The 18,198-nt window shown below is 35.3% G+C and overlaps 2 protein-coding genes across 2 annotated transcripts in view; one reads left to right on the top strand and one right to left on the bottom strand.

The window, feature by feature from the left end:
• The window catches only part of LOC136037296 (calponin homology domain-containing protein DDB_G0272472-like), a 198,847-nt gene that overhangs the window by 111,604 nt on the left and 69,045 nt on the right, over positions 1 to 18,198 (bottom strand). The window lies entirely within an intron of this gene.
• LOC136037294 (src substrate cortactin-like) overlaps positions 4,380 to 18,198 on the top strand; it is a 58,903-nt gene continuing 45,084 nt past the window's right edge. The window contains exons 1-3 of the mRNA XM_065719936.1: positions 4,380 to 4,584; positions 9,549 to 9,668; positions 14,963 to 15,083. Coding sequence (XP_065576008.1) covers positions 4,406 to 4,584; positions 9,549 to 9,668; positions 14,963 to 15,083 — 420 coding nt within the window. The 5' untranslated portion in view covers positions 4,380 to 4,405. The remainder of the gene's footprint in view (positions 4,585 to 9,548; positions 9,669 to 14,962; positions 15,084 to 18,198) is intronic.

The following is an 18,198-nucleotide window of genomic DNA, read 5'->3' as shown; positions in this document are numbered from 1 at the left end:
ATGACACCCAAGTCTCTTTCCTCTGTAACTGCAACTAGGGGTTCTCTTTAACCATTTATTTGGTTTTGCATGGTGTAAATATGTTTTTGATTTTTATTGCCAAAATGTAAAACTTTACATTTACTTGAATTAAATTCAAGTAGCCATTGTCTAGCCCAGTCATCCAGCTTGTCAAGATTGGCTTGGATTGAGGCAGCCTCCACCCAAGATGATGCTGCCCCAATGAGCTTAGAATCATCTGCATAGAGTGTGAGAAGGTTTTGGAGTATTTCAGGAGCATCATTGATATATATGTTGAAAAGTGATGGCCCAAGCATGGTTCCTTGGGGAACTCTGCTAAGAACAGGTATAGGTGATGATAGTACATGTACTCCTTTATCATTAATAACAGCAGTTCTTTGGGTTCGTTCTCCCAGGAAGTCTACAATCCATTCAATGATGTGACAAGCTTGAAGCTTTCTTTTCAGCCTTAGGTGTGCGAGTTTGTTGAATGCTTTTGCTTGATCCAACAAAATCATGTCCATGGGTGTCCCTTTTTCCAGTAGTTTGGTGACTTTTTTGTATGACTGTATTAGGTTTATGTCTGTAGAATGGCCATTTTGGAAATCATGCTGATTTAGAGACATGATGTTGTTGTATTTCAAGTGCTTAGTGACAGCATCATTTATGATTCCCTTGAGAATCTTTGAAGTTACTGATGTTAGACTTATTGGCCTATAATTTTCAGCTTTGTCTTTGGAGCCTTTCTTGTGTATTGGTATAACAGTAGCTTTTTTCCAGTCAGAGGGGACGACTTTTTCCTTTAGTGAGTTCTTGAAGATTTTTGCTAAAGGTGAGGATATCAGTTCAGCAGTCTCTTTGAGTAGCCTTGGATGTATACTGTCTGGTCCTTTCAACTTTGATGCATCAAGCTTTTTCAGTCGTTTTTGGACATCTGACTCAAAAATGACAACCATTGGCATTGTTACATTGACAGGATATTCCTGGGTATCTGGGATGTTTCTAGAATTTTCCACTGTGTAGACTGAGGAATATTGTTTGTTTAAGGTTTCTGCTATCTCTGCATGGTCAGTGATTTTGCCAGATGGCATGGTTAGGTAGGGAATGGAATGTCGTCTTGGCTTTGCTGATAATACATAATTCCAGAACTTCTTTGGATTAGTTTTAGTTTCTGTAGCAATGATATCTTCATGCTTTTTTATAGAGTATCTTGTAATCTTTCTCAGTCTATTCCTTGCTTTTTTGAATTTATCATATTGTTCTCGAGAATTGGTTTGCCTGTATTTTGCCCAATATCTGTTCATTTCCTGTTTTATGGACCTTGTCAAGTAAGGTAGGGTGCGTGGCCTCTTGATATATGAGACAGTGGTACATGTCTCCTTGCGCTTTAGCATTATTTCCTTGAAGAGATTCCAGCTGTCATTGCTTGACTTGTGCTCAAACAGTGCTTCCCAGTCGCCATTTTGCATTCTCCTTAGTTCCTTGCGGATTTTCTTGTAATCAATGTATCTTCTGCAAATATGGTCAGAAGAGGGTGGTGACAGTTGGAGAGTTGTTAAGAGATATACATGATTACTTGCACCAATCAGTAGTAAATGATTGATACTTAGAATTTGATCTGGGTTGTCTGTGATTACTAGGTCAAGTAGCGAGGGTATTTGTCCATCTCTGAACCTTGTTGATGATTCAATGGATTGATATAACATATTTTCTGCTAGGTAAGTGAGGAAAGCAGAATTCATACCATGACCCTCATGATGCTGGGGGGAATACCCTAAGCCATCAACCCAGCTGACTTGAGGAAGGTTAAAATCTCCAATTATTAAAAGGTTCTTTGGCTTCTTATCTTGTAGCAACTGCAGGGCCTTACAAAGTGCCAGTTCAGACTCTATTAGGTTTGGGCAACTTGGGCTCCAGTAAAAGGTGGCTAAAACTAGACTTTCTTGGGGTAGCACAATCTCTATAGCTAAATATTCAACCCAATCAAAAACTTTATTAAGAGAGATTCTTCTTACCAATAAGGTTGCCTTCAGAATGACTGCAATTCCTCTTCTTGGGTCATCTTGTAAGTTTGTAAATAGAAAGTATCCAGCAATTCTAATGTGGGCATCGTCCAAGGGGTTATTTGTATTCTTTGGCTTAATTTCAGCTATGCAATTCACATCAAAATCATTTTTCGTTGCTAAGATCCGTAACTCTGTTAGTTTATTTGGCAAGGAGTCTACGTTTGTGCTCAGCACTTGGAGAAACTTAGAGCAATGACTTTTAATGTTTTGTACTAGATCACTTGGGCTACTATCACTTATTTCACTAGCTGTTTGGGCGTCTTCATAACTTGTGGATACCATATCCCTTTCCGAACCTGTAAATCTATAGTCACTACAGTCTAAATAATTTGAACTACCGGATCTATTTACACTAGTGGGGAAGGGAAAGTTCCCAACCCCGCTCACTGCTGGTTTTTTGGGACAATGCAACTTCTACAGATAACAAGGTCTTTTTCACCATTTTCCAGCCAGTCCTTTAATTCTTTCACAAGCTTTGCTTGCTTCTCTCTGTCCTCCCTGCTTATATCGCTTGGGTTCTGAATTGTCTCCTTTTTCAAAAAGGAGATTCTAGTGATTTCCTTTTTTATCATCATGTTGGGGATGGTAAATATCACTGGCGTATTCTTTGTGGCTGTTGTCCGGCAACGATCTGGTTATTCTTAGGTGTCAAGCGCTTTGCATTTGTGAGATGAAATTCTGGAATTTTATAGGAGGTTTTTAGGTGCTCGCTGATGAACATTATATCAGCCTGTTCCTTCTCCTGGCTTGTACCCTGTTCTAGCTCGGGAATTCCGTGAGCTATGATATTTAGCCTTCAGCACTGCCTATCATGGTCTCTTCTTATTTCGTCTCTCACTTCTTTGCGGGCTTCCGATTTGTGAGCCTTAGTAATGGCTGCAAGCTCGGCATGGAATTCGTTTGTTAAGGTTTCCTTCAACACTTTTAGTTCTTCTCCAACGAGATATTTGACTTGTGTTCCAATGTCAGCTTTGTTGCACTTTTTTAACAGTTCTATTTCAATTTCTGAAACTCTTTCAGCAATTGAATCAACCATTATAGTCATTTCTGCGAGCAGTTCAGTTTTAAGGCAATCAATTTGTTCTTTCACAATCGTGTTTACATCCTCAGCGGTAGCACTTTTTCTTGCGGGGTTGGATAAACAAAGGGGGCAATACCAGGAGAATGATGATCCAGCACTTAATTTGTTTATAAGGTTGTACCTGGATTCTGTCATTTCAATACATGAAATGCATAGCCACTTTTCACACCCATCATACAACATTGCTTTAGCATGAGGTTTTAATTTCATGTCACAGCCCACACAGGGGTTCTCTCCATTTTTTTGTGGGGACACTTGCTTTCTTTTTCCCATTATCATTAACCTTATTACAATTTTTCCGATAAGGCTATTAACCTTGTTTGATTGTCTATAAAAAACTTCTTAAATATGCAGGGTGGATTCACAATGGAACTTGCTCTTGGGATCACAATCATCAACGATGTAAGCTGTTTTCTTACTGTTTCAATTTAAGGGTACATTTTGATGGCAAAGTTTCCAATTGCAAAATTTAGTGCTATTTTTATTTGATGAAATTTAAATTAAGCACCCTTATGTTGAAATGATAGGAAAATAATTTATATTTGAGTTGCCTAATAAAAGAGGTTTGAATTGTTATAAATAAGTATTTTTGGAAAATATTACTCTTGAACAACTTATTTATAAACTAGTGCTATGTTTCCAATAACTTAACTAGTGTTGGTAAAAGCAGAAATACTGTATCTGCTTTTTTCTTTTTTTTCAATAAAGGCTCTAAAGTAAGACTAGCCAAAGGGTGCAAGTCCTGCACCTGAACCAACAAAAATGTGGGTATGACTCACTAGTGGGGCCTGTGCCACATGCTGGGAATCATGGTCCTGGACTGTAGATCCTTCTTTGCCACCAGATGCACTTATGGCATCCAAGAGAAGTTGCCAGTCATTTCTCTTTGCTGTCAGTTTAGTAGCTTCTTTGTAAGATGTTTTTGGGACATACTGCATGGCTGCTACCAGAGGATGGTCTTTGGCAGTTGAATTTGGGGCAAGTAAACCACATGTCCAAGGTATCTCCACCTGTGATGGAGATACCTCGATTGGTTATTTAATATTTGCATTCTGTTTGATTTATTGATATATTGTTGTTGATTTGAACTTCTGCCAACATGTGTGCAGGTAAGATTGCCATCAAACCCTTTAAATGAAAATACTGACTTTCTATAATTTTTTTCTTATGTCGTAAGGCTGTTAATAAGTTTTTATAAGGTAACTTCTTTCTGTTTTTGCTTGCATATATATTTTTTTTTTTTTTAGTTTCTAGAGAAATGTGGAAAACAAAGCCAGCCGTAATTGCTCCAAAGCCTAAATTGATTGCTCCAGCAGCATCTCAAGAGGATGATGATTGGGAAACAGATGCTGATTTTGTTAATGATGTATCTGAGCAAGAACAAAGATGGGGCTCAAAAACTGTTGAAGGTTCTGGAAGAACTGTTGGCTCAATTGAGTAAGTTTTCAGTTGCTCTTAAATTTTGAATCAGGCAAATAAATAATGAAAATTTGCTAGAAAAGTGTTTATATAAAATAACTGTTTCATTATTTTTATTTGTAAACATACCAATATCCATAAAGAAAGCCTAACCATATTTTTTTTATTCTCGTTTAAACTAATGAATAAATTCAAATCAAAGTGTAGTGTATACTGGGAGGAATAAGAAGACCCCCAACCCCTTGATATTGTTTTTTTGACATTTTAACATTTTTTTACCAAAAATTTCTTGTGAAAATGTTATTGTTTTAAGCTGAAGCCTCTTCAAAATTTTGGCTTTATGGACCTCATGTGCAGACCCCTCCCAGCTACTCCTGTTTGATACATGAAAATATGAACTGTGTGAAGCAACAGTCTCAGCCCCCACCCCCGAAGCATTCAAGAAGGCACTGGATAAAGAGTGGGCCACGAAAGACTGGAAGTATGAGTGGGACATTCCATCCTGCTCATACCTGCTATGAGACATCACCGATTCAACTCAGGAGCATTCAACAGATCTACAGATCTTAATTTGCTCCGAAGTGCAAATTAAGGTAATTAAATTAAGGTAATATGTCTAAATTATTGGAAAAACTATTTTGGACTAATGTCATCTAGACACTGATATGTCTTGCATAATATTGTACACAAATAAACCACTGAATATTTTGACTACAATGTCAATGCGCTACAATTTCTTGTTCATCTCTGATGGCCAAATATTCAACTGGGTGAAAAAATGATTTCTGAACTACACAACCTCTCTGATTTAAGTGAAATCTGGAAGCTTGTGTTGAACAGGTCAAAGAAATATTCTACCCCTTTGTTACTCTAGCAATAACAGTGTATTTCCCAAAAAGAAAAATGTGTCACTACCCCAGCCTCCTTCAAAATCAGCCAACTTTCTTTGACAGTTTTTTGCCTTTATGTGTAGTTTTTATATGTATTTTTATTTGTGGTCTTTGTGTCCTTGGACATTGAGTGATTATTGTTCTTGGTTTCTTGTTTTGGCAGAAAGTCTAAATTTTTTATTTCAAACACAATTGTTGTCCTGTGGTGGTGCAGTGGGTTTGATCTCAGGTTGGTAAGTCAGGTTGTCGTAGTTATGTGGTCAAAACTTCTCGCCTAAATAGCAGAAGTCTACGGATTCAAGTCCAGCTGATGACAATTTTTTAAACTTCAATTTTTGTTACAAAAGTTGTAGTGAAAGTCTTGTGGTACAGTGAGTTTGATCTCAGGTTGGTAACATGGGTTCAAACCCAGCTGTAGCAGCACACTGCAGGGTTGACATAAGGACCTTAGTTAAACCAATACAATACAATCCAACACAATTGTTTCAGTTACTTGCTAATATGTATTAATATAGTTTAAGATGATGGCTCTTCCAATAAATCTGGCTTAGTTTGCTTGGTTGTAATTGTGATTGAAATGATGAAGAAGAAGATGGAGAAACATAGTACTCAATGCAAATAAAGCTTTAATGCTGGAAGGAGGCTGCTTTAGACTCCAGGTGCAATTTTCTAGAAGAATGAGACTTGAAGATGATATGGCAAAGCACCAATGAAAATGTGGCTCATGTTTCTATTGATCCCTGTTTCCTCCAAAACTACCTGTGAACCTCATCTTCTTTTTCAAATTGTTTTTATTCATCTGGCTTCACTAAGAATTTATCCTTCTCTGGTCTGTTTTGTCCAGAATTTGGCTGAATACTCTATTCCATGATGTTCCAACTTTCTTTAAGAGAATACTACTACTAGTGTTGGGCAATACTACATACCAATATACCACAATAACTATCGATATCGAAACTTAAATATCGATATCGAAAACGATATTATCTCGGCTTTTTGTTGTACATACCGCTGAACGTCCAACATAGAAAATTGTTTTGCAAATAACCAAGAAGAAGAATAGTGTATCCAAAACATTGACTCATATATACTGATACACAACATGAACAGCTGTATCCATAAGGTGGCATAGCCAGTTCTCACACTACTTTTAGTAAGGGTGGACTCTAAAATTTTTCTGAGAACCTGCAAAAGGCAGATAAAAAACAATCAAGGCTTATAGGCCTTGTTCAGGTTACACTCGTCACGATTGCCATATACCTAAATCCGCTTTCAAGGAATTATAGGTTGCACCTGACAATCTTCTTCAAGTTGAGAGTACAATATCAAGAGACATGGATTTGGCCTTACTAAAATCTATATCGACATATGCAAGTGTCGTGATAGTCCCCTTTGAGTCAGTCACTATAGAATTAAACCAGTTTGTGGGGATCACAAGAAGAAATTCAATGGTCAATGCAAGGAAAGCTTCGTCAGCAGCTGCAGCTGCAGATTTTCAGTAGGAAGTCTTTAGTTCCAAGAAAAACTGGTCTACTCAAGTCATGGAAGTCTTGTAATATGGGTCTCAGAAATACCTGCACAAAGTTTTCATGAAATCAGTTTCCATGCCTGCCATCTTTTTGGGAGTGGATTCCAAGCCTGGTTAATTAATTAAATAGTTCGTGGTGACAAACTGCAATTAAGGAGTAACTCAGCTAAATAGCAATCGAAACTTTAAAACATGGAATTTTGATAACACATCAAATGAATTGGCTTTTTATGCCAACTCCAGACATATAAAATTCATCATGTACTCATAAAAAAGCTATGGAGCCTGAGAAAATTTGTATAATTTTCGAGAAAGGATGGAAACTCCCATAGAAAGTCAAAATTTTAATAGTAATCGCCCCATCAGATTCAGAATACCTTACCTTACTGTAAGGGTTTCTAGCTCCCATCTGCATAAATACGAAATTTTGTAATCTTTGCTAGAAGAAAGATCACCGATGCGTGTTTATTTGTTGTGTTCTGTAGGCTATAAATCGCCTAATTTTTGTCTTTCGCCAGTGTGATCGTATTTAACCAATGGTCATATAAGATCATTGGAGGACTTTCTTGAACTGAAATAACACTTCTAGTTCGCCATTTTGTGACCAAAACGATTGGGATGGCCAATAGATTATCCCCTTTTCCCAAAGTCATCCTTTCAAATTTTTTTAGATAGCCATTTCAAGCACCATAGCTGACACGTCAAGTACTCTTGTCTCTGGGGATCAAGGAACCCTGCATGTCCCTGGGAAAGGGTTTTTTAGTTATGGGATTTGTCTAATGTTTACATATAGTATTTGTTATTGGAAAGTAAACAGACATTTTTTGAGGAGGGTGAATTTTAAAGGGGAGATTTTCCAAGGGTAGAATCTTCTTTGAGGGAGAAAGTTTCAAGGGGTGAACTTTCAATGGGAAACTATACACCGGAGAATTCATCTGCATTCTTATACGATTTTTTTTACTTACTTTCTCTTTGCCAGTCCAATTTTACATGTGGAAATTTTCGGGGGAAATTACCCCGAGTAATTTTTCTAAGGAATTGAAATTGTCTGGGGGGATTTTCTACAGGAGACATTTTCCATTGGGGAATTTTACTCGGGGAAAACTTTCCATTGAAACATTGGGAGGAGGAAATATCTTGGAATAATTTTCCACGAAGGAGAATTTTCGGCATGATTTTAAAAACAATTAGTTTTAAAAAGTAAATAAGTCTTCTTTTTTTTAAACGAAAGTAGGCTAAAATGAATTTTCCTGGCGGAACTGTCCACAAAATTTTGTTTTTGGAGGACTTTCAGCAGTAATAGAATTGTGTGGAGTAAGGGTTTGTCTTACGTGGGATGAATTTTCCAAGGAGGAATTTTCTTGGAGGAGGCATTTTCCATAGAAAAAAGGGCGGATTTTTTGGCATTATTTGAAAAAACAATCGAAGATTAAATAAAAAAAACACATTTTTTTCAACGAAAAGTAAGGAGCAATATTAAAACTTAAAACGAACAGAATTTATACCGTATTTGAGGGGCCCTTCCTCGAAACCTCGCTCCTTGCGCTAATTTTAACTTTCTGTATCAATTATTTAAGAACTACTCCTAAAAATCAGAGCCGTTTAATTAAAGTAAATAGGTTTTTAAAATACAAAAAGAACCTTCGGCGTGAAAAGTGAGATATTGAGGAGGGGTTGCTCCTCTCATAGAAGGAACAATCTTTGTTCTTTTAAATTTTAATGTTTCTACTTACTTTCAACTGAATTTTTTTTCTATTTAATCACTGAATGGCAGAGCCAAATCTCAGGGGTAAATATTGGCTCACTCTTTTCTCAGGTATTTACTCTTTGTACCCTCTCAAGAATTTCCCATTTCCGTTCAGTCCTTCCGTACGACCTCCTTCCATTGCATTCAGAGAAAATCTGCTTTTCGCTTGACCTTAGATGGTTGCATGAAAAGGATGATCTTTGCCAATCTGTCATCCTTCGTCTGCAGATTGTGCCCTAGCCATCTAAACCTTCTTCTCATTATCGCCATAGAAAGCGGGATTGAGCCAAATTTATCTTATTGTTTGAAATACGGTCAGTCAAACGGATGCCCGTGAAAATTTTTAGACAATTCCTCTGGAAAAAATTCTAATAAATCCTCCTCTGTCTTTCAGAGCGTCTACATTTCACAACCAAACTTGCCTCCTATCATCACTATAGCTTCTAATATTATAGTCTTGGTTTGCAGACATACCAAAATTACCCCCTACCTACTCCCCCTACTCCCCCCACCTACATACACCCCCACCTACTCCCAGATTCTGCATATATAGATAAGGTGCATCTATTTCGACTTACGATCACTGGACTTACGAATATTTCTAAATGATAAGTTATTAATAACGAACAATCATTAAGATTGAAGTATTAATGTCCAAAATATAGACAAAAAGTGTTTTCTTTTCACCATAGCTTGTATTTCAGGGTGCTACCTGACTAGCATTCCTTACTTACCCTACTAGCACCCACTGTTCACCCCACCATTAGTTTTAATTTATAAATGTAATTGCGAAATCATATTATTATTTTTTTTTTAGCATGAACAAGTTAAGAGAAGAAGCACAAAAAGAGGATCAACAGCTAAAAAAGAAAATATTGGAAGAAGGACCAAATGCGTCTCATGGATATGGTGGAAAGTTTGGAGTTGAAACGGATCGGTTGGTCTTACTGGCTAATTTTGAATATGTTTTTCTCTTGGAAAAAAAACATAAAAATTGGAAGAAATGTACAGCTAAAAAAGAAAAAAGAGCTTTTGATACAGTGCTACCCCCAAAGGGATTTTGGTTAGAATAATTAAGAAAAAAATTTCCGAGAAAGAAGTTTTAATTACAGCATTGAAAATAAAAGAAAACAGAGAAAAGTTTGGAATTAAAACTGATTGGTTGGTTTTACTTACTAATTTTGAATGTGTTTTTCACTTGGGAAGAGACAAATTTTGAAAAAAGAACGCAGCTAAAAATGAAAAGAAAGAACCTGTAATATAGCGCGACCCCAACAACGATTTTTGTTAAATTAATTAAAAAACTTTCCGAAAAAGAAGTTTTTCAAAGAAAAGTAAAGGCCATATTAATCTTTAGATAAGCAGAAATTAAAAACTTTGATAATTCAAACTCAAAACGACCAGAAGTTACTATTAAAGAGAAAATGAAACTCAAAACGAATAGAAATTAAATAAACAATCATAACAAACAAACATGCAATAGGTATTAACATTAATGAATACATAAATCTTAAAATGAGTGAGATTTAATTTAAATATGCAAATCAAGCTTGAAACGACCCCAAATCACCACAAACAAGAGTTTGGATACTACCCTCATCCCTAACTTTATAAGTCTAAAACCTACTGTATAATTGAGGCCTTACTGAAAAGGAATTATATTACAAATATTATATTAAGCTACATTGTATTACGAATATATACAATTATATTTCAGATATTTTAATTTCCACTTATTACAACATTTAAAATAAACATAAAAATTCCTGTAAAATAATATTTTGAACTGATGAGCTTCTAGCAATTAACATCATTATATTTCAAATATTCAGTCTAATTTTATTAGTTATTTCCATGACTATTCAAAGCAAATATAGTTTCACAGGAAAAAAGTGTTTGGATACTATCCCCTTCCCTAACTTTAAAGTCTAAAGCCTGCTGCATCATTGACGCTTCACTGAAAACAAATTATATTATGAAAATTTTCTTTTCCAGTTATTACTGCATAGAAAATGAAAATAAAAAATAAATGAAATAAATTCTTGAACTGATTATTTTTCAACAATTAATATCATTGCATATTAAATATTAAGTTTGATTTTATTTTTACTTTTAAAGGCTGTTCAAGACTCATAATTATCAGTAAAGTGCCAATTACGGAGTAGGCTTTTGGCCTTTACAATGAGAGAAGGAGGCAAAGCCAAAATTCTTGTTTGTAGTTATTTTTTTTTTCGTTTCAAGTTTGTTGTGCATATTTAAATTAAGCTTTTTTTGTTTTAAGATTTATTTGTTCATTTATGTTAGTACCTGCTGTATTTTAGTTTGTTTTGGGTTTAATTTATTCTTTAATAGTAATTTCTGGTTCTTTTAAGTTTGAGCTATTGTAGATTTCTATTTCTTCTGATCTTAAGTTTATTATGTCCTTTAATTTTCTTTAAAAAAGCTTCATTTTAGGGAAGTTCTTTTAACTTAATGAAGCTTAATGGTAAGAACTGAAACAAATGATTTAGGCTTTTTAATGATTTAGAAGTGTTTTAAAGACAACTAAAGACCACATTAAAGTTAAGTAGATACAAATACCTGTTAAAATTCAAACTGAAAACGACCAGAAATTACTATTAAAGAATAAATGTAACTCAAAACGCACAGAAATTAAATAAACAATCATAGTAAATAAATGTACAGCAAGTACTGATATAAATGAATAAAGAAATCTTAAAACGAGTAAAGCCTAAATTTAATATGCAAATCAAGCTTAAAACAAGCAAAAATTTTACTACTGTCCCTTTCCCTAACTGTAAAAGTCTAAAACCTACTGCATAATTGGCACTTTACTGAAAACGAATTATATTACAAATTTTTTCTTTTATACTTATTACAACATTGGAAATAAAAGGTAAGAGGAAAGTTTGGGGATGAAACTGATCGGCTGGTTTTACTTATTAATTTCGAACGTGTTTTCCACTTGGGGAAAATAAAGTTGAACAAATACCGGTAAAAAAGAAAAAGAGCTTATTGTATAGTGCTCAATAATGCTCAATAAATAGTGCTCAATAAATGCTCAGCGCGTTGTCGTATAAATATTCTTAACCACAACCAAAGTATATTTAGGAAAACTTTTTTCACTTGTTCATTTACTCCTGAGCAAGAATACGATATTTTATTCTCATGGAAATTTTTTGAACTTGCAATCAAAATGTTTTCTGTCACCCATGGTTTTTTCATAGAGGAATTTTCAAAAAAAATATTTGATGGTTTATTGTATTTTATTTCCCCTTTTTAAAGTTTAACTATTTAAGAGTTTCATGATTTCAATTTGTTTTTTAAGTCCAAAAATGTGATTATAATTTTTTTTAGCACTGGCTCTTTTTGGTGTCTGATTTTTCAGAATAAATTCAGAACAAATAATATTCAAATTAGAGGAGAGATACTTTCTCTGAGCTCTCTATTTTTAATAGTGAAAGCTAAGCTGGAAAACTCATGATATTTAATTTTATTTCTTGCCCACTTTCTGAATACGTTTTACTAATTGCTCTTCTTGGACGAGTAGAAGATGTAATGCCTTTGTCTGACCTTTTAGATGCTATTGTTCCCAGCTCTCAAAGCAAAGAGTTGTCAAGCAAGAAGTTGTCAAAGCAAAGAGTTGTCAAGCAAAAAGTTGTCACAAACACTTCTTGCACACCTTTTGTTTTTTACCTTGGTCATCAGACAAATAGTATGTAGAATTATTGGGCTTTTTCTGGGGTTCTTTCCTCTCTTTCTTGAACATTTTGGAACCTACTTTTTGCTCAATGATATAAGTTACTGCTGTTGTAGTATATTGTCTATATCCGAGAAGGGCATGAACAAATTTCTTTGGGTATTATCAGTTATTCTTTGCTTCACAATCTACAGTCTTTTAGACTCTAAACTTTTGGGCGTTATGACTTTTGTCCCCTTTCCTTTGTAGCTTGTGTACTCCTTTCCTGAATACTTGAATTTCTTTCTTTGTGCACGGGTAGCGCCCTTTGGTTCCCTCCCTCTTTTCTTTGGTTTATCCATTCTTTCATCAGTGTGAATCCTACAGCATGCTTCTTGTTCAAGTCCAGGTCTTTCAGATTCTTCAACGGCCGCAGATTCCTGTCATAGATGTTTTCTGCTAATATCTCTTCATCTATTTCAGGGATTCCTAACCTGGTCCATTTAGTTTCTGGTACTTCCGTCCATTCAGATTCATAGTCTGAGCCTGAATCGTCACTTGACAGGTCCTCCATTTCAGAATTAGATTTCATTTAGCTTATAGCTTTCCTCAAATCGATCTTTCTTCGGGGTCTTAGTGCCATCTTGAAAGGAATGCTTTATAGCTATATACTTGTGGGGTAGGACAAAAGGGGAGGGGGCTAATTTCAGAAAAAATACTGTTTAGGGGCCTTCTTGTGCTTAAGTTCCACCCAAAGGATAAAAAAATGGTTAACAAAATGCAATAAATACTGTATATATTCATTTGCCAAGATGTAGGAAAAAGTTCAGGAATAATTCAGTTTAAGATACAGTCAATAAAAAAAGAAAATAATTGAATGTTTGGACTAAATAATGAGGCGGCATATGATAAGCTTGAGGATGGAAAATTATGGTCGGAAAAGCAGTCCCCCGTCCCATAGAAAATTATAATTGTTTCGAAGATGATATTTTCAAGCATCTCTCTATTTCAAGAAATTTCCGAATCCTTGCCATAGCGGTTTCTTGAAATACCAAGATTTTAAATCATTGGTATAGCTATTTTTCTTGAAATTATACAATTGGTGAAAAAAATAATTAAGTCACTTCAGAAGTATCTTGATTGATCAGTGGTCAGCAAACGAGAGTACGTCATCAGCAAATGATCAGCAAATGGTCAGCAAACTAAAAAAAAATATAAGGAGAAGGAACAAAACAAAAATCGAAGCAGATGTAGAAACTTCAAAACTGAATGGTCAGAGGTAATCAGGAGGAATGGGAACACGCTGTTCCAAAATAGCGAATGAATAAACATGGATCACTCTTAAACAGAACCTTAGCCACCAGCTGCTTGGCATGTCATCTGCAATTTCCTAGGTACTTCTTTTATACACATTGTGGATTTAAAGACTCTGGGACTGAACACATCAAGTTTCATCAGCATCATCAGTGCTCCAGTAAAGAAAAAGACGCTAGTCAATTTCTCAAAGACATTATATAAGTTTTTCAGCAAGCTGTCTGCCTCAAGAAACCAAATTGAGTTTGGAGAACAGCTGCCCTAAAAAATAGTTGTGGTTTGGTAGCCTAAAGATTCACAAATCACCTAAGAAGAACCTGGAGTCTTCAAATCCACAAAATGCACCAAACACGTTTATGCTTGATTATAACTGACTAAAATAGGACTAGGTTTGTTTGCGCAAAATCTCTACCTTCAACACTAAGGGACTAAAAAATTTATCGAATAGACCAATCGACACAAAAAAATTATTTTAGATGGCACTCAAAACTCCATTTTGCAAAAAAAGTGGACTGAATACGTTTATGCATAAAAGTACAGAATTGTGAGTTCCTTTATCCCCCTTCCCCCAAAAGACAAACTTCCTGAAAGTTTCAACTCGAATCCCTGGGCGTAATACAAAACAGGCTATACTCACCAAACTATGTATAAAATTCAAAGAATTGTAATGGCTTCGTAAATTGTGTGTATTAGACATAGTTGCTTGCCTTCAGGCTAAAAACGAATGCTCTCTTGTCAGCCTTATGTAGCCTAGGCTATAATGGCTGAAAATAAAAATATTTAATTAATCAGTATATTTAAGTGTATTCTTGAATTAATTAATGTCAGTGGTATTCTGAATTCCACCGATGTTCCGTTGATGAGCCCCCCTAACTGTGTCCTTGGTGTGTAGACAATGCAATAACTGGCGAGCCTCTCATTTATTTCTTATTTATTAACCTACTATTGAATTAATCTTTCATTTATTGATTAACCATTCATTTATTTAATAATCTTTCACTGATTTTTTTTTACCTAGTATTTTATTATCCTGTGTACTAGGTTGCGGCAATAGGATGTTGTTTCGACCGTAGCGTATTTTTTAATTCTTATCTTATTTTTAAGTTAGTTTTTAATTCCTCTTTTTTCCTTTTTTATTCCTTTTTAAGTTTATTTAGTTATTGCTCAGGACAGTAGTTATGAAGCGAGTAAAACGATTTTTGGGTAATTTTTAACTTAAGTTCATTGTTCTCTTTCAGGATGGATAAATCTGCTGTTGGTCATGATTATCTGCAAAAACTACAGAAGCACGCGTCGCAAAAAGACTATGCAACCGGTTTTGGCGGAAAATATGGAGTCCAGAGTGATAGAGTGGACAAAGTAAGCGTTTTTGTATCCTTTCAAAGTCTTATTATACCAATTTAACCTCTATTTCATTTTAACCGAGATAAAATTTTAAATAAAAAAAAAAAATGTTGAAACATCACTACGAGAAGTTGTCGCCAGCATCCGTTACGTGGAGCTGACACGCTCGCCCAACGCCCACCCTTGGGACAAGGGGCTTATTCACCCTTGGGAAATTTCCAAGTCAAATTATTTAATCTTTTATTTTATATACAAGGAGGAGAATTGACCCAGAATGTAGCGAACAAACACAACTGAGTAACAATAGTGAAATTTTTCCAAGACAGTGGAATTCAATTCATTGGGTATTTTGGCCCTGTGTCCAAGGGTCGTCTTCAGCACAACACCAGAAATAATATGTGAAAGTTAAAACTAAAAATGAAAAAAAAACTTTTTAAAACAGCCGTAGCATCCTTACTTCAACGAAGATCAACCGGGACTGATAAATAAAATGATGTGAGATGTTAAATTCATTCGATCAAAACAGAACAAAATAATTAAATACAAGTTTTCAAAGCTAGTCTTGCTTTTTTGGCAGCTTGCCTCAAAGGCCTTTTTGTAACTAGTTCAATAGTAATATAAATTGATTTAGTAAAATATTTTGTTAGATCATTTTTAGTTAAATGGGAGTATAAAGAATTTACTCAGTGAATACTCTTCCAAGTCCCTATTTAAGGAAATATTATTATTTATTTTGAGACTAATTTCGATTGATTACCGAACCGCCTGTTGTCTCCCTAAATCATTACTAATGAGAGAAGAGTTTTCAAAAAGTATTTTGTGGGAGGGACTATTAAATATATGCCAAGCTAAAGCAGAATTAAAGGAGCTATTATAACTATTAGAAATTAATGCTTTGTCTATATCTTCTTTATGCTGGTGTAGTCGTTTTTCTAATTCTGATGGGTTCTGCCAATGTAGTAATTGCCACAGTCGCGTGGTATTTGATAAACCCTTCTTTGGCGAGTAACTGGGGCGTTATCTTTACCGGAGTGTGAGAAATTTGTGAGTGTAAATTATTAGTGAAAACTACATACAAATTATTTTTTGTTCAAACATTTTTCTTTTTAATTTTGTCGTAATTTTCATTTAATTGAGGTTTCAGCGGCAGGAATTGACTCTGAAGTTTTAATGACTCTAGTTAAAATTTGTAATATGTTTTCTATGTATTTTCAGTTTTGTGACTCCTTTTATCAGTAAATAAATAGGTTACCCATGGGAGTAGCTTTATCCTGGCTACTGTCAAATATTTATGTCGAGAACCTTGAAAATTGGGCATTAAATTCCTATTTTTTAAAATCCGTCTATTGGAGTCGCTACATGGATGACGTAATTTCACTTTGGAATTATGGGGAAATTGAACTTCGGGGTTTCTTAGATCATCTTAATGCTTATGATAGAAATTTGCAGTTTACCCTAGAAATTGAAAATAAACTACCGTTTTTAGATTTGTTAATTATTCGTAATACTAATAAACTGGATTTTACTATCTATAGAAAACCAACGCAAAACAATAGATATGTTCATTTCAATTCAAATCCCCCCCACAAGTTAAAAGAGCAGTTGTAGCTTCTCTCATTGATTGTTCCCTGAACATTTGCTCCTATTCGTATGCAATTGCAAAAACAAATTTTCTCAGAGATATTCTTTTTAGTAATAGATACCCCATTCCTTTTGTCAAGAATATAATAAGCCGTAGATTAAAAAGACATTCCTGGAGAATCAAAGATATGTCACATTGTGAGGCTCCTGATAAGCCCTCAAATATTATCTATCTTCCGTACATCTCAAAAATCTCAACAAAATTAAAAGATATTTGCACAAAAAAATTGTGATATTTTTTAAAATCACAAATTTCTTAAATTCCGGTAAAGATGTCACTCTAGTTACTCGCCAAAGAGGGGTTTATCAAATACCATACGACTGTGGCAATCTCTGCGTTGGGAGAACCCATCAGAATCTAGAAAAATGGCTACACCTGCATAAAGAAGACATAGACAAAACATTAATTTCTAGTAGTTCTAATAACTCCTTTGATTCTGCTTTAGCTTGGCATATATTCAATAGTCCCTCCCATACAATACTTTTTGAAAACTCTTAGTTTTGAAAACTTATAATACTCTTGTCTAGCCCTTCGCAGTAGTCTGTTTAGGGCATTACGATAACTTGTAAGTTCGCTCATTTATATCTCAGGGATGAGGTACCTTTTTATGGCAGTTCAATCAAGTGACATATAGCAATCGTAAATTCTGTCGGTCTGTCGGTCCCGGTTTTGCTACTTTAGGCACTTCCAGGTAAGCTAGGACGATGAAATTAGGCAGGCGTATCAGGGACTGGACCAGATTAAATTAGAAACAGTCGTTTTCCCAATTTGACTATCGTTGACTATCGATGTTTGGAAGGATATCGTGTCTCAGAGCTGTTATTTTAAATCCTGACCGGATCTGGTGACATTGGGGGGGGGGGGGAGATGGGAGGGGGAAACCTAAAATCTTGGAAAACACTTAGAGTGGAGGGATCGGGATGAAACTTAGTGGGAAAAATAAGCACAAGTCCTAGATACATGATTGAAGTAACTGGAACGGATCCGATCTCTTTAGGGTAGCTAGGGGGGGGGGGTAATTCTGAAAGACTAGAAAAAAATGTGGTATTTTTAACTTACGAACGGGAGATCGGATCTCAATGAAATTCGATTTTTAGAAAGATATTGTTTCTCAGAGCTCTTACTTTAAATTCCGGCCGGATCTGGTGACATTGGGTGGGGGGGAGTTGGGAGGGGGAAACCTAAAACTTGGAAAACACTTACAGTGGAGGGATCGGGATGAAACTTGGTGGGAAAAATAAGCACAAGTTCTAGATACATGATTGACATAACCGGAACGGATCTGCTCTCTTTGGGGTAGTTGGCGGGGGGGGGGGGGGTTAATTCTGAAAAATTATAAAAAATGAGGTATTTTTAACTTACGAACGGGTCATCGGGTCTCAATGAAACTTGATATTTAGAAGGATATCGTGTCTCAGAGCTCTTATTTTAAATCTGGACTGGATCTTATGACATTGGGAGGGGGGGGTTGGAGGGGGAAACCTAAAA

Source organism: Artemia franciscana, chromosome 16 (assembly GCF_032884065.1).
Source record: "Artemia franciscana chromosome 16, ASM3288406v1, whole genome shotgun sequence".
Lineage (NCBI taxonomy): Eukaryota > Metazoa > Arthropoda > Branchiopoda > Anostraca > Artemiidae > Artemia > Artemia franciscana.
Note: the sequence above shows the minus strand (reverse complement) of the source record. Positions and strands in the feature narration are given on the sequence as shown.